The sequence below is a fragment of the Nomascus leucogenys genome, chromosome 8 (assembly GCF_006542625.1).
Source record: "Nomascus leucogenys isolate Asia chromosome 8, Asia_NLE_v1, whole genome shotgun sequence".
Lineage (NCBI taxonomy): Eukaryota > Metazoa > Chordata > Mammalia > Primates > Hylobatidae > Nomascus > Nomascus leucogenys.
The window spans coordinates 22,593,697-22,611,404 of record NC_044388.1 but is presented as its reverse complement, the minus strand read 5'-3'; the positions used below and the strand labels follow the sequence as shown (position 1 = coordinate 22,611,404).

The 17,708-nt window shown below is 38.1% G+C and overlaps 1 protein-coding gene across 7 annotated transcripts in view; it reads left to right on the top strand.

The window, feature by feature from the left end:
* The window catches only part of TBC1D5 (TBC1 domain family member 5), a 581,319-nt gene that overhangs the window by 447,947 nt on the left and 115,664 nt on the right, over window positions 1-17,708 (top strand). For all 7 annotated transcript variants that reach the window (XM_030816874.1, XM_030816879.1, XM_030816878.1 and 4 more), the window contains one exon: window positions 2,962-3,068. In XM_030816874.1, coding sequence (XP_030672734.1) covers window positions 2,962-3,068 — 107 coding nt within the window. The remainder of the gene's footprint in view (window positions 1-2,961; window positions 3,069-17,708) is intronic.

The window sequence follows — 17,708 nt, the reverse complement described above, 5'->3', positions numbered from 1 at the left end:
AGTTTACTGTGAAGTTCAAAACTAAATTCTTATTGTGTCAGATCCTTACTACTTTGCTTTTAAATCAGCTTGTGTAATTCTTTTCTACCTACTTTAAACTGGCTGTAGTTATTCAAAAGGAGATTTAATACTTAGCATATCTAATTGCAAATTAAGGGTATTTCTAAAAGTGTGGATTTTCATTAGCAAATTAGAGATACTGTTATCTGAAAGCAGTGAACTTAACTTATTTGCTGTTATATTCCTAGTGCAGGTGCCTAGCATAGTCTCTGGACATCTGGCATTTAGTAGATGCTCAGGAAATATTCATTGCATGCAGTGATTGGATGGATAGATAGAAAGATGAAAGAATGTTAGCCTCCTTATTTGTTTTGCAAGTAGAATATTAATACATTATTTGGCTTCCCTTATATATTGTATAGCTTCTGATAGCTTCAAAAGTTTTAACAAGTTATAACAACAGGATTATTGCTCTGGTCTCTATCTATCTATATGTTTATATCTAAATCAGTCTGTTCTACAGGAGTTCAAGACCAGCCTGGCAACATAGCAAGAGCTTGTCTCTTCAAAAAACTTAAAAATTAGCCAGGCATGGCAGTATGCTTCTCTAGTCCGTAATAGCTACTCCAGAGGCTGGGGCAGGAGGATTGCATGAGCCCAGGAGTTTCAGACTGCAGTGAGCTGTGATCATGCCACTGCACTCTAGCCTGGGTGACAGAGCAAGACCCTGTCTCTTAAAAACACATAGTAAATAAATAAATAAATGATTAGTCAATCAATGAAGCTTTTCTGGAGACTAGGTTATGCTGATCTTCTAGTATACTTAAAACTGCTTCACTAGAGTAGTAGGAATACTTTACAATCTGCATCCATTATGTCTCTTGATTTTCAAAACAATGGCCTTTCAAAACAAGTGTCTTGTAATAGAGTACAGACTCTGCAGCTAGACTTTTGGGTTTCCAATCTTGCCCCTCTAGGGAATCACTGGTAACTTGTGCAAGTGACTTAACTTCTCCAAGTGTCAATTATTGCATCTGTAAAACAAAGATAATAATTGAACCTTTATAAGAATGTCATAGAAATTAATTGAGATAATGTAGGTAAAGTTCTTAGCATGTGGCCTGGCTACAGAAAGCTTTAATAATTCACTGTTATCTTAATCGTATTAGTAGTAATAGCTGCTTGATATTACACATCTGCCCTTCTGGGCTGTAATTTTCTCCAGAGTAAGGACTCAGTTTTGTTTATCTCTACGTGCTCCCCTAGCATAGGGCCTGTCGTGAATGAGGTACTCAGCGAATAATTACTGGATTGAATGAAGCAGTCAAATAAATTTTTTCAATCAAAAAGTTGTTTTCCAAATGACCAAACTTAAGCTCACAGAGGTTACCTGAACTGGTTTTAAACAGCTGCTATAAATCAGTCTCATAGATGATATCATTTAATCTTTAGGCAACTTGGTGAAAGGTTCAAATAAAGCCCCAGGATTCAAACCTACATCTGTGAGTCATGAGATCAAAAACTTTTCCACAAAATTTTCCTGCCTCTTTACAAAATATATAAGAATTCTTTCTTGGTGAATTACTAATATATAACTACTTTTTGAGTTATAAGGTGAATTGATTAAGTCTTAATTACTTGCTAGATCTCAAAGAAATCTGTACATAAAACCATTATACTGTTCTCAGTATCTTAGCTTTTTGAATTTTTAGAGAAAAAAAGGACAGCAGGTAACTGAAGGTAAATATGAAAAAATGAACAAATAAGAGTCTGAACAGATACAGAAAGGGTAGGATAAGTGAGTGCTTTACAAATGAAAGCAGATGTATGAAATTACAAGCTGTCATAGCAGCAATGGAAATGAAGATGATAAAGTGGTTCCTTACATAGATTATAATTATTCATTTTGCCCAGTCCTGTCTCCTTTCCCCATAGTGCTCATAGGAGGGGGAGAAGTAGGAAGTTATAGCAAGAAATGGTATTCCAACAGCAGAAGAAAAAATAATCTAAAAATCAAAGATATTTCTAATTATAAATGTTTAGTTTTTGATTTGTGTTGCTTCTATTGAATCACAGTTGTTTTCTTATGGAACATTTTTCAAGTAACTGATTAGTGAAAAAGCTTCAGTTGCAACCACAGAAGTTAAAACTGTAAAGTTTCTTCACAGTCAGTGCTGTGGAGGCAGTCAGTGTGGTTCACAGAGCAAGCATTGTTAATGGGCCCGACTGACAGCAGTGGCAGATAAGATTGTCAAGATGTAAAGTAGTTTACATAGACCTGCCTGAAAAGATGTGTTTAATAATTACACCCATAATTAGGTTGATTTGAAAAAAAAATTAAATGACAGGCTACAGAACACATTTAGACTTAACCTATGACAATTTTGACACTTTTCCTCCAAGAAATGCTGCTTAGGTATTCTCTCCCTAAATCTCTTGTTACTTTAGAAAAACAAATAATTGGAAGAAATTCTACTTTTTTAAATTTTGAATTATGTAATATTTACCTATACAAAAGAAAATGTAACAAGTTATAATGCATAATAATCAAGGTAAATATTATTTCATGAAAATCTTAAACTGGTTCTTTTCCATTCATATAGCTTTTATTACTAATTTCTAAGTAGAAAAACAGGAGACGTTTAAACATAGCCATATAAATGGCAATAAATATGCATGGTTCTGAGAATTTATGTTGCAGATGTACACATATCTGTATATGAAGTTCTTCTTTCCAATACCCCCTGAGGATAAGTGCTAATACTTGAGATCGCAGTTAACAATACAATGTGTTCCTTCAAAGGCAATTTGGTAAAGATCCCTTCTTCCTACTTCCTTTTATCAAATCAGTTGAGTTATTGGTTTGCCTTCATTGACTCTAAGTTGTTAGTTTTTATGTTCTCAGCAATGCAGAATATCTTAAATAGTATTGCATCTGAATTATTTTTTCTTCTTATTTAGTGATCTCTAGTAACTACCAGACCTGTCTCGGCCTTCTGATGCATTACCCATTCATCGGGGATGTACACTCACTGATTCTTAAGGCCCTGTTCCTTAGAGACCCAAAGGTAAGCTTCCCCAGTAGGGTATACATAATTTTAAGTTGGGTGAAAAATAGGCTTCTCTGTGTAGAGTCTAAGAATTCCGAATGTGGAATTTGCCTAATGGTAGATGAATTGCCTAATGGCAGCATTTGCCTAAAGTTGTAGGCCAAAACCCACATACCTCATTGGCCAGCAACTCAGCAGGCAAATTAAGTGGACCTTGCCATGAGAAACTGGAACACATGTCTCTTTTCCCACAGAAGGTTGTTCTATGCTTTTCCCTTCCTCACAAGTCAAGGAAATAGTTGAGGAACTACCTCTCCTTATAGCCAAACTGTATTGTCATTGGTACCCCACACAAAAGTTGATTTATCCAAGTAGAACCTTGGGGGCCATATGAAGATTAAGGAAGTAGCTTTATACAAAGGACCAGTTCTATAAGAGTGGATACAATAAAACACTAAATTATTTCATATTATCATATGTATTAATATTTCTTATTTCGGGGGTTGAGTAATAAAATAAAGATTTAAACAGACTTTAACACTGATTTCTCTATTTGAGCGTAAAGCAATTCCCCAAAATTTTCTTTACACTTGAGAGAAAAAGTGTGCTCTTTTACAACTAATGTTATATTTCTTGAAAATAAGAACATTTAATGATCTAAAAAAATCTGTGAATCCTTGCTACTTTTGAGCCAAACAAAAATATTGGAAGAAGTATAAGAGAGAAAGCTTCAAACACGAATATCAGAATGCCAGGCATTGGATGGTAATCCCAGCCTTTGGCTCTTTGGCAACCCTCCCAACAGTCATGTTGGCAGTTGTCGAACTGTCTCTGAGTCAGTCAGTCTGTCTGTGGGTTCCATTGCCAAAGCTGTGTCTGATCGACTTGGGCCTCCAAGTTTAATGTAAATTTAGATTCTAAAGGATTTCTGTCCTTTCCTTGGTTGTTGACTTCAACCTTTTAGTATATCCTTTATTCTTTGATTGGTTTAAAAGAATTTACTTCCTTATGCCTATATCTGTTCTGTAAATTTATGAACTTTCGTATCATTTCTCTTACACAAAGCAGTTTCATTAAGCATCAGAAATATAATCCATTATTTCTCCGATGTATAAGGAAGCATACTTTTTTCTGGTTAAGGCCTATGAATCTGACTATGAAAATTGGAAGTTCCATATTTATATTTTATATACATATGTATTTGTAAATTGTGTGACTGTGTACTCCCTACCCCCCAAAAAAAACCCCACAAGATGACAAAATATCTGTAAAATAAGACTAACGAATGAGGTTACTGGTCAATGAGGTATGAGTTTTGATCTACAAACTTACGGCAAATTCTATCGGCTTAGCATTAGGAATTTTTAGAATCATACAGAGTGGAAAACATTGCTAAAATAGCAATTTGAAATTTCTACTTGCCTGATTTGTTTGTTTTAATTGAAGGAAGAAATGAATATGTTATCAAAACCTATCGATCTTGGTAATTTTTCCCTAGCTAAATATGGTTGATGTTTCTGTGAATCACTCACTCATCCAGCTTCAGAATTCTTTATTCTAAATTCATCAGTGTTTATTAGTGGGACCTAAATGCCCTTTCATGTTAGTATGATTTTAATGGAGTACTTTTTATCTCGATAAAGTCATGTACATATAATGAAGCAAATTCTATAAGCCTTAAAATATAGATTCTTTAAGGTTTAAGAGAAAAAAATAATAGCGTATCTAAAAAAGGGAATTCCCCACCTTCACATTCAGAGTCTTACCAAGTAAAAACATGATCAGTACAATGACCTTAAACTGATATTCCTGAGACATAAAAAATTGGGCATGATGCGGGAGTCATGTTTAAAAGGCTCAGTAAAATAAGTTCATGGAATGATGATATCTATAGGAAAAGTAAAGAAAGCTGTGTAATCCTTGAAAAGGGGCTTTCAAATGGCTAACCCTGCAAAGTGGTAGATATAGTTAAGTATATATATGGCTGACTCATTAACTTCATTTTACAGAATTTAAGTAGTAACTAAAGTCACTTGACACATGCGTTAATATGGGCCTGTGGCAGTAGTGTTCTGTAAGGAACCTGAGTTAGGAATTGGGACCTTGGGTCAGACCTTGGCTCTGCCACGAACATCTTCATTATTTTGGAAGAATCATGCTTGCTGTGCCTTGGGCTTCTCTTTTGTAATATTTGGAGGTTGAATTAAATTGTCTCTGATGACCTGTGTAAGCAGAACATCCTTTGTCTTTGAAGAACTGACTTTTTTTTTTTTTTGAGATGGAGTCTCGCTCTGTCACCAGGCTGGAGTGCAGAGGTGTGATCTCGGCTCACTGCCACCTCCGCCTCCCAGGTTCAAGTGATTCTCCTGCCTCACCCTCCTGAGTAGCTGGGACTACAGGTGTCCACCATCACAGCCGGCTAATTTTTGTATTTTTAGTAGAGATGGTGTTTCACTATGTTGGCCAGGATGGTCAAGAACTGACTTTGAATTGACGCTGGATGTCTCTCAGTCACTCTGCCAGCTGGGGACCTCCACAGAAGGCAACATTCCCGCCTAGGGCCTCACTCAGCCCTGGGCCTGCCTCAGGAGGCACCCCATCCACTCGGCCCGCCAGACCATGCCTGGTTTGCACACCAGCCCGGATCCTGCGGCTGCTGTGACTGTGTGCTCAGCTGCCAATGGGGAGGGGCGGTGCGTGAGCAAGCGAGTGCAGGGTCTGGCCAGCTGTTCTGAGTGCCAGCACAGACGTGGGCTCCATGCAGGGCTTGCAGTTGGACCAGGGGTGTTGCAAGCCACTCCCGTGGTAGACTCTGGCATCCAGATGAGGGGAGCACAGTGGTGCCCAGGCAGGGGTGCCCACAACCCCGAAGCCCCAGAGGGGATGTTACAGCATGCTGATTAGCTCATTTAATCCTTCTGTCCGCAGCCCAGTGGACTGCAGCATGTTAACAGCTCTGTCAGTCCCTTGCCTCACTCAGGCTCATGGCACTGGGGCTGGTTCGGCCTTGCTGCTGCTTCCCATCAAAAAGGGTCGCAACCCTCTGCCAGTGGAGGGCAGAGGACCACAGTTGTTACAGCCTTTGGTGTACCCATGTTCAGTGTATCCCGAGTTCTGGTCCTGCATCCAAGAACAAGATCATGCTGACAACTGAAGGGTGAGGAGGGTGGGGGAATATCTTATTGAGTGATGAAATAGCTCTCACTGGAGAGGGGAGGCAAGGGTGGTCCTCCACCCGAAGTTGGGTGGTTTCTCTCCACGTGGCTAGGTCCAGGGCTTTTATGGGCTCAGAATGGGGAGTGTGCGCTGATTGGTTTGTGAGTATGCAAAAAAAGGCTAAAACAAAGGCACCACTTAGAGGTGGGCACAACAGTGTAAAAAACCAATTAGGAAAGGTTAGGTGTATGTAAAATAGGTGAAGGGTGGGGATCAATCAGAAAAGCATGCCAAACAGGAAGACAGGTTTTCAAACCAGTCCGTGGATTTACCCCAAGACTTGTAGCTAGGCTTTAAACTGTCTTTGGCTGGAAGGTCAGGTTTCATCGGGGACCCATCCCTGTCTGCTTAGGATTCATCTGCTTCCTGCCACCATTACAATGAACTAACGAGGTCCAACACAGTGCTGCAAAAGTAAAGTGAGAAAAACAGCAAGTTTATTTTATAGAAATCCACAAGTGGACAGGGTTTTCAGTGTTGTTAATGTCAGTTATAAAGTCATAAAAGAGGCTATTTATGCAAAGGGGAAAAAAAAGAGGGAAAGATGGTACTAATACCCCTGCCTATAGCCTCTAAAAATTCAGACATCATAGTGCTTTAAATGTTGTCTATTAATAGCAACAGTGAAACACTCAAAATACTGTAATCATTCCTGAATCACATAGATAAGAGTAAGTATATAAACACACAATTGTCAATGAAAATAACTAGTAGAAAGATGAGATTTGAGACATGAAACCATACTTTCCCATTTCCTAGTTTCATGTGACAGTAGTGTTGAATGCTGCTAACAGGTTCAATAAAATAAAAACAAGGAACTCTGAGCCTTAGTAGGTTCATTGTAAACCTTCAGAAAAGCACTTTATCCTACCATCATCCCTAAATTGCTCAGTGGAGAATACATTCTGCAAGTATAGCTTGAGACGTAAGGTTCTAATTGTTTTATATCAGAGATAGCCTTTACTGTGGAAAGATTTCTTACTTGAATAGATAGAAAAAAGTAGGCCTAAAAACTATAATAATAGGATCATACTCCTTCATAGTTTTCCAAGCACTCTGACATTAATCAACAACCCTATGAGGTAGGCAGAGCAGGTTATCTTTCCTCACTTTTTTCGGTAGAGAGAGGTTAAGTTTATGTGGCTTTCCCAAGGTCAAAAAGCTTATAAGCTCCCAAGCTAGCTAGAGTGGCATCATGACTGTTCTGTTCATTCCCTCCTCGGATTCCTGGTGTCTGTTCTGCATTCCCCATGAAACAATTTCCAGGTTCAGATAGGACATGTCCTCTTTTGAGTCCCCACGGCACCTTGTATATATGCATGTGTGTTTTGTCAGTTGTTTATGCCTTAGGACTGGATCCTGCTCATTTTTTAGCACTCAGCTTTGTGTCCTGCATATCTTGGTATAAAGGAAATAATGATGGAATTGATTTCTGATTCAAGTGCCATGCCTCATTCCAGTTCACCACACTGACTCTAATCTAGTTGGACATCACTAATCTAGCATATTTCTGGAACCCATGTTCACATTCCACAAAAGCCATAGCCAATGGTATATTTTTCAGCTGCCATTTTTATCAAGATAGTGAATTAATTATACAATTTGAACTTAAAGAGCATCTAGTTCCTCAATTTGCTATATATCAGAATTATTTAAAATCCTGTTACTACCGTCATATATTATGGAATACAGAAGACATAGCAAAGAATCTAGTTAATTTACTTCCCTTAGGCTGTCGGAGTTTTAGAACTGCAAAGAACCTAGACAGTCTTATCCAACTTCTTTCATAGATGAAAAAGTGAGAATAAAGATGAAGCTTAGAGACTTATTCAAGGTCACACAGCTTTTTAGTGGCAGACCAGCAATTGAACCCCCATCTTCAGACCACCTTTCCATGCAGGAGCTGTGGCTTTATTAGTTTTAAAAATAGTGGACGTCTGCTTACATATTTCTCATACAAATTCTTCATCTGTAATAAATGAAACTGCCATATATGTAAGTGGCCCAGGAACTAGTTGAAATTTTTGAAAATGTATGCCTTATGAAGACTGGATATGAAATATCTGTTTTTAGCATCCTATACTCTGCACGTGGTAAATACAACTTCTGTACTTAGCTCTTCAGACCACAGCCCTAATTCTTATTTTCTTGTCTTTATCATATTAGAACTACTAAGCAGATTTCCAAAAACAATCCATGAAATGAAGTTAGAGGGATAGAAGGAGGACAATCTGAAAAATATGAAGTGATTAAAAAAACATTGTTCTAGCTAGTTGTTCACATTCAAAAAAAATTTTAAAACCCAATTAGAAACAAAAGTCATAGAAAATGTGAACATATTGTGTTCCTTAAATAACCAGATGTTCTTTCCTTCCTGAAGGCAGTAAGGGCAAGGAAAAAAGGTTTAAAACTATTGTTTTAAGTTAACTGTGAATTTTGCAAATCTGTTTTTACCCTTTAGCAAATAAAATTCTAATACAGAAACATAAGCAAAGTAATTTTCATTTTTTGGTGTTCTCTTATTTGTGTTGTGTGTTGAAGTGTTAACCTTATCATAAAGACTTATTACAAATGAAATACAGTACATGTATTACCATTTTAGATTATGCAGTAAGAATTTGATGGCTACCGTTTGTTTTGAAGACTAGAATATTTGGGAAAAAATATTTCTAGTAACTTTGCAAGCAGTCCTTTTAGCATTGACTGTTATTGTTTATGGAAGAAAATTTCTAGAAATAAGAATTTAATTTCGTAGTCATTCTTGTACAAAGAAACACACTATAAAAATATAATGTACAATGTACAATGCTTGGCCAGTTCTGATTTGGTTCTTGCTTGAGGTTATATTAAATTTTGTCTTTTTAAATTATAAAAAGTCTGAATTTCAAATTTCAAATTGTGTATAGGTACTTAAATTTTTACTCATTTAATTCCAAGAAATCTCACTATACATACAACATTTTTGTCAATATCAAATAAATAACTTTGGTAAAATGTCATATCAAACTTGAAAAGTAGTGGATGGATCTAAGCCTGCTGCCAGTCAGGTGACAATTTTAGAAAATGTTCCTTTCCTTAATGCCATTGTAATCTTTTCCTTTCTGAGCAATAAAGAATCTAAAAATCACGTATAGTGACTCTTTGAGGATGATGCACTATATCCATTAATTTACTTTTCATAATGCTTCCAGCAGAGGGTCTATTCAGATTTTCTAGTATGTTACTAATCCAATTTTTTGTGATGATTTTATGTTACAGAAAGATTGTTTGCATTACTCCTATTTTCATCTTTTTTTTTTTTTACTCCCAAAACTGGAGCATTTCTTAGAAAACTGCCATTCTTCAAATTATTTGTTTTTGTGTTTATTCTGTTTGTGACATAACAAAAGCTGTTTTTTCTTTGTTTCTGAGCTGTGTGACTAATATTTCCTTTTTCTTTTCTATCACTAGATCACCACCAATTGGATGTTTAGTATAGTTGATATTTAGGTATTTAGTGACTAATTAGGTGTGTTTTCACATCCAATTAGAAATAAAAGCTTTTTGACATAGATTAGCATTTTTTAAAAAGTTAAGTTTTACTTCTGAGTAAATGCTGGCTCTAAAAAAAAGATTTGTAAGGAATAATATGAAAATCTTTATTAAACCAGTATTTGAAATTTATTATTTATTGCTTTCAGACATTTCGTAATAAGAATCATGTGTTTCTCAAAATACATTAAGGTTTTCCTAGGGGCCTTAAATAATTTTGAGTTAGTTTTGTAGTATTTTGAATTCATTAATTTAACCAATCCTTATTGTGTATCTTCTGTGCACCAGGTACTGGTTAAATTATGGTGATATAATGGTAAATAAAAAATATATATATGGCTCTTACCGTAATAAACAAATAAGCAAGAAAATACTTACAGATTATGATGTGTTATAAAGGGCGCAAATAGGGTAATAATATGGCCAGGCGTGATGGCTCACGCCTGTAATCCAGCATTTTGAGAGGCAGGGGCAGGCGGATCACTTGAGGTCAGGAGTTCGAGACCAGCCTGGCCAACATGGCAAAACCCCATCTCTATTAAAAATACAAAAATTAGCCAGACGTGGTGGCAGGGGCCTGTAATCTCAGCTACTTGGGAGGCTGAGGCATGAGAATCGCTTGAACTCAGGAGGTGGAGGTTGCAGTGAGCCAAGATTGCGCCACTGCACTCCAGCCTGGGTGACAGACCAAGACTCTGTCTAAATTAGAAATATATATGTGTGTGTGTGTGTGTGTGTGTGTGTATGTGTGTGTAAAATAAAATAATAAGTGGGGTTAGAATCTGGGCTGAGAGAAGACCTAATTTAGGTAGGTTGGTCAAAAATCCCTTCTGAGGAGGTGCCGTTTCAGGTGGCAGCTAATGAAGGAAAAGGAACCAGCCAGGCAACGAATAGAGAGGAGAACCTCCAGGAAAGGGAATAGCAAATGCAAAAGCTCCAAAGCGGAAAAGAGCTTAGGCTATTGGTGAAACTGAAAGACCAGTATCATTGGAGCCAGGACCAGGGGAACGTGACTGAGAGTGGTTGATGAGCTAGGGAGGGCTTACTATTAGTTTGTTCTTCCTATGCAGTCTTACATGATGGATAAAAAGTAAACTCATTTTTAAGATCACAGTTTGAAATTTCAGAAAGATTACAGGATTCTTGGTGATTCTTGGCAATGATTAAGACTATTATAAACTACTTTTGCTCTTAGCCAGAAGTTCCAAGTAGTCTTAAATGAATTTCTTCGTTGGTAAGCACACTCACTGATTCACACCTCTTGGCCGTCACATGGTCAGGCCAATAAGTTATTGTTTAAGAATACTGTGGCCACGACTCTGAATTCTTTTACTTTGATCTTTTAAGAAATAATCTTAGCTGCCTTCTGTATACCACCAGTCTCGGTCAGTTTTGCTTTCATTTATGTCAACATCATGCTCCTCTGTGTAGTTGAACCCAAGGGAACCAGACCATTCAATTTTCTCATCTACCAAACTGAGAGCTTCACTGCATCAGGTACTAGATCTCCAACAGTACTAACCCAGTGTCTCCTGTATGAGAAGTTCACCCTGCTGCGTTTATTCGACAAGTCACTTCATTTCTTGAACTGTAGAATGAGGAAACTGGACCACATAATCTAAATGGACCCTTTGGGGTCTATTTTAGCAAGATTCAATTTGGTTCAACAGACACCACTGCAGAAAGAATAATCAATTCAGACTTAAATGGTCAGAAAGTTTCTTAGAGGAAAGAGGCATTCCAACTGGGCTTTGAAGAATTTGCAGGGAGATATTATCCCAGCTTGAGAGAACAGAGGAGGTAGAATTCCTAGAAGTTTCTGAAGTAAGCAACCAGGCAGGGCCGGGCGGTTCTTTATCCAGAGTCACTTGGTGACCCCCTCAGAGACCAAAAGAATGACTATATCACCCTTAATACCTTGTATATTTGTAAACACTAATTATTAGAAGTCCATGAAATGTGTAAGGAGTCTTTATTTAATAAATTTTTATTTGGCATTAATTTGTATAATGTTTCATGTTATTATTCAACATAAATATTTTCTTTGTTAGTGAAAAGTCAGTGTGAAAAAGATCTCATCCAGTGATCTTTATTTAGCTTTATTGTGCATAATAGTTGTTCATGGCAACAATATTTGCTGAAAATAACCATGTCTTTATTTAGATCTTTAAAGTCAGTGTGGAGATGTTTAGTAATTTTTATTTGGGGCAGCTTGAGAGAGCAATGAAACTTTGTGGAAATGATTGCTCGGCATGTTTTAGAAGACAAGGTTCCTTTAGTGAGACACAACTTAAGTCATTAGAATCGTTATTTATTTTTCCTTAAGTAACTAGAGAGGAGACTAAAATCCATGGGTTAACTTGTTCTCATTAAGCAAACTTTTCCCAGTAAGCAAAGAATAATCTACAAACCAATCACCTCCTTTTTATTTGATGTCTTACAAGTAAGGAAAATCTAGGTTACTGGGGAGAGATATTTATTTTAAATAGACTACTTAACACTTTAAAGCTATCGGTCCTATGCATGTGTGTTCAGAAAGTCTCTATGAAGCCCCAAATGGAAAAGTATTAAAATGCATTACAGCGAAATGAATGTGATATATCCCTGAGTTCAAGGAATCAAGTGGCTGCCCTCCTTTACCGCTGACTTGCTATTTTACCCCCAGGGAAATCATTTAACCTTTTGCTGCCCTAAATTCAGGTTCATTAATTGTTTTTTGAAGGGTGATGGGTGGCTGATAAGGCCTTAATTAGCCTATAATCTCTAAAAGTCATTTCCAGCTCTAAGTGCTGTGACTTCCTAGCTAATCACTTATTTTTCTTATTATATATGAAATAGTTTGTTCAGAAAGGGACTTCTTAGTATTTCTGTGTCATCTTAAAGTTATGATTTAAAGAAATTGAAAATTACAAATCATAAGTTATGAAAAAATTATAAACTTAAAACTGACAGAACAGAAAAAAACCATCACTTTTTTTAATATAGTAGTTATGGCCACATAAATATTTTATTTGCCTCTTAAGTATATTAACTCAGTGAATATATTATTGCTAATTTAAAATGTTAAGTATATTGATTTTATAGGAAGAAATGCCAATATATTCAAGTAGTAAACTGTATCACTATAATAATCAGCTACTTTATTTAAATACATGCTTTGACATTTTATCTGTCCTCTCTCTCCAAAAAAGCGAAACATTTTATCATGGAGAATTTTAAAGTATATTTCATCCAGTTCAAGCACACATATGATTACTATATTGGGAAATGTAAGTTAGTTTATCATACTGCAAGATTTTCTCTATACCTCAGTACTGACTGGACCATTCACATGAACCTGGAGTGACCACTGTGTACGCGTGGGTGGGCCTCCAAGCTCCTCCCGACAGAGGCCAGTATGGCACTATAAAGGAGGTTTTTCTCTGACATTTGATGCATGAGTATGGTCCTCATATGCTGATAGTTACACATTTTCCCAAGTGTCTTAATATGATTTGGAAAAGATCTTTATTTACCTAGCTGTTTTTTCTGGTTTTGAAGAGGAACTTTGTAGTTTCATTCCCCTACACTGTGTCTTTCTCTAAAACACTATTTTTATTCATTTAGCCAAAATATACTAAGCTCCTACTATGTACCAGTAGCATCCTGGAACCATCTTTCAGAAGTCTTGGTTGAAACACGTAAAGATGTATGAATAGGATTTGTGGCAAGTGAGAATGAAGCAGGAAATTTTCCCTGACCCCTTCACGGGTGGGAGCTGGTATGCCCTCTCTGGAGCTAGCTGGCTGCTTTGGCCCTGGCAGAGGCAAACTCCACTCACTTGAACCTGTTGCACTCAACCCCTTGTGGGAGGGTGCACTTGCAGGAGCCGGGGTGAGTGCTTTTGGGCACCTGAAGGAGCAAAACTCCATGCAGGCCCCACCGCAGCATCTAGCAGGGAGTACCCCCCCCAACCCTGAAGCCCCAGAAGGAGTGTTACAGTCAACGCTCTTTTAGCTTTGCAGACTGCGGACAGCTTAAGTGTTAATAGCTCAGTGGAGGGTCAGTGTGACAGCCTTTTGCATCCACACACTTGGTATCCAAGCTCTTGTTTGGCATCTGGAAAAATCAGGTCGCACAGCTGAATTGAAGGGTGATGAATGCAGAGGATTTTATTGCTGATGAAAGTGGCTCTCAGTGGGAAGGGGAGCTGAGAAGGGGATGGAGCAGGAAGATGATCTTCCCCTGGAGTCCGGCTATCCAAAGCGACACCGTCAACCCATCCCTCTGAAGTCAAGCTGCTTCTCTTTGACATCAAACCATAGTCTCCAATGTCTAGCTGCTTCTCCTCTTTTCTTCCTCTCCCCTCTCTGCTGGCAGAGCCTGGGGATTTTATGGGTACAGGGTTTTTTATTGGCATGGGATGGGGAGTGGGGCAGGCCATGGGTGGTTTTGGAAAAGGCAACTTTTCAGCGGGAAAACAGGAGTGTTTGGGCCACAGCTCCAGGTTCAAGGGTGGGTCCCTCACCAGGGACCTGCCCTCTTCTGTCCAGAATTTCCCAGCCACCAGTCCCTATCAAAAGGAATATCCACTTGGCTGATTGCTCATCCTCCTTCAAGTCTTCAGATCCAGGCTTCTCAGTGAGGTTTATGCTAATCACCCTGCAGACCTCCCTGCCCCCATCTCTATAGTAGGTAGTTTACTGATTTTGCTAGTGCTGTCAGAAAAGCCAAGTCATCTCTCCGATACAGATCCAAACTGAGCTTGCAAGGCTGATATGTAAAGCCAGCATGTCTCTTTCTCAGTCTGCAGTGGGGCCTAGAGCAGCTACAAGACTGACAGCCATCCTCACGCCCCCAGGTTGATCCCATTCACTTTTGGTGGCAGGCTGTTAGGGTCTAGGTGTTTGTGTTTCCCAAAATTCATATGTTGAAATCTTAACCACCCAAGATGATGATATTAGGAGGTGGGGCCTTTATGAGGTGATTAGGTCATGAGGGCTCTGCCCTCATAGTTGGGATTAGTACCTTTGTAAAGAGACCCCAGAAAGCTAGCTCACCCCTTCCACCACGTAAGGAAACAGTGAGAAGGCACTATCTATGAACCAAGTAACGAGCCCTTAGCAGATACCAGCTCTGCTGCCACCTTTATCCTGGAATTGTGAGAAATAAATTTGTTCTGTTTATAAGCCACTTAGTTTATGGTATTTTATTATAACATCCAAACATACTAAGACACAGACATGGGAGGCCACATCATTATCAGATCACTTACAATGAGGAAAAAAACAAGTTACTTAACTCCATATACCAACATACTATACACTTATGTGGAAAACCCAGTCAGAATCATAGCTCTCCATGGAGTACCTGGTATCAGGCAGAAGCAGATGGGAAGGCGTATTTAGTGAAACCGGACTCTGAGACTCTTAAGATACCTACTTCACAGTAAGGGTAGTCTTACTGGGGTCCTGGAAATTACACAGTCCATTACCTACTAACTCAGGCCGTCTTTCCCACTGGCTCTGCCCATATATGCCTCTCTGACTCTTTTCTGCCTCCTTGGCAAACCCCTTTTGATTGACATCTTATTTCGTTAGATATATATTAAACATATAAGGGATATGACATCTTCTTTTGTTAGATATGTATTAATTGTATAAGGGATATAATCAAGTCTTGCTAACCTGGAAACCACCTAGTTATGGGGGGTTTGTTTGTTTGTTTGTTTGTTTGTTTGTTTGTTTAAAGAGACAGAGTCTTACTCTGGCCCAGGCTGGAGGGCAGTGGCACAATCATAGTTCAGGGCAACCTTGAATTCCTGGGCTCAAGTGGTCCTCCCCATAACCTCCTGAGTAGCTGGGACTACAGGTGTGCACCACCACACTGGGCTAATTTTTTTTTTACTCTCTTGTAGAGACGGGTTCTTGCTTTGTTTCTTAGGCAGGTCTTAAACTGACCTCAAGAGATCTTTCTGCCTCAACCTCCCAAAGTGTTGAGATTACAGGCGTAAACCACCATGCCCAGCCCACCCAGATTTTTGCGGAAGGCTTTGTATACCTTTTCTCAGAGGCAAATAGTGTTAATTTTGGAATTTGACTGTTTCACAATTCTTAGGTACACCTCAGATTTACTTCTCATTATTATTAAAATTGGTTTCTGAAGAGGCAAATTGGAAATAATTGTTTCTTCCCCTCACTCACCTTCTTAGGGATACTGACACTTTAACATCTTTTTACTCCATGGTTCTTCAGTAAATTAAGAGTTTAGTTGTCAGGTTTTCTCTGCATACTACTATTTTTCACTTTTTTGGACAGCCCCTTCAAGTTTATCTTCAGTAGTGTTTACTGAAAATGTGTTGAAGATATATGAATTGATAAAGCTGAAAGCTCTATTTCACTAAATCGTCAGCCCAAAGTCTGTCCATCATCCTGTGAAAAGTTGGAGTTGTTAGTGACTTGATTTTTTCTGGACTTTTCTTGAGGTTCTTATTGCAATATAAGTGTCTTATTCATCAATTCTCTCTTTTTTTCTACAACAGCAATAAAAATAGAGAGTATTTCAGATTTATTCTACTTAAAGTGGGTATTGTATGGTGCCTGGATGGTTTGAGCTGCCTTTGAGGAACAGCACCAGGTGGGAAAATTTGCAGAAGGCAGAAAAGTGACAGGAATAATTGCAGTGATTTTTGTAAACCCAAGAAAGAGGTAAACCCTCATCTTTCCAGCCATTATCTGGAGAAATCCATCCAGATTTTCTCATAAAGGTTCTAATCGAACGTTTCTATTATATATTACACTTACAAGAGAATCCACTGATGAGAATGTCAGCTATTAATTTGAGATCAACTACTTAATTTGCTTAATTAATAACATCCTTTGAGCTCTCTTATTTTAACTTCTTGTATTTGAGTTCCAGAGACTAACCAACTACATAGGAAAAGGTATTTGGAATAGCAATGAATGAAAACTAAAAAATTTCGGCATATATTTAGGACATATTCATTGAAAAGGAATTGACTTCTGATTAAACAAGGAGGAGAGATTTCAGTATCTTAGAGGTAACATGGTTTGATGCCCTAAAGGATTTCATCAGAGGATTTTTTTTTGTGTGTGGTATACATATGGTTTATACTTTTTTTTTCTTTTTTTTATTATTATACTTTAGATTTTAGGGTACATGTGCACAATGTGCAGGTTTGTTACATATGTATCCATGTGCCGTGTTGGTTTGCTGCACCCATTAACTCATCATTTAGCATTAGGTATATCTCCTACTGCTGTCCCTCCCCACTCCCCCCAACCCACAACAGTCCCCAGAGTGTGATGTTCCCCTTCCTGTGTCCATGAGTTCTCATTGTTCAATTCCCACCTATGAGTGAGAACATGCGGTGTTTGGTTTTTTGTCCTTGCGATAGTTTACTGAGAATGATGTTTTCCAGTTTCATCCATGTCCCTACAAAGGACATGAACTCATCATTTTTTATGGCTGCATAGTATATTCCATGGTGTATATGTGCCACATTTTCTTAATCCAGTCTATCGTTGTTGGACATTTGGGTTGGTTCCAACTCTTTGCTATTGTGAATACTGCCGCAATAAACATGCGTGTGCATGTGTCTTTATAGCAGCATGATTTATAGTCCTTTGGGTATATACCCAGTAATGGGATGGCTGGGTCAAATGGTATTTCTAGTTCTAGATCCCTGAGGAATCACCACACTGACTTCCACAATGGTTGAACTAGTTTACAGTCCCACCAACAGTGTAAAAGTGTTCCTGTTTCTCCACAACCTCTCCAGCACCTGTTGTTTCCTGACTTTTTAATGATGGCCATTCTAACTGGTGCGAGATGGTATCTCATTGTGGTTTTGATTTGCATTTCTCTGATGGCCAGTGATGATGAGCATTTTTTCATGTGTTTTTTTGGCTG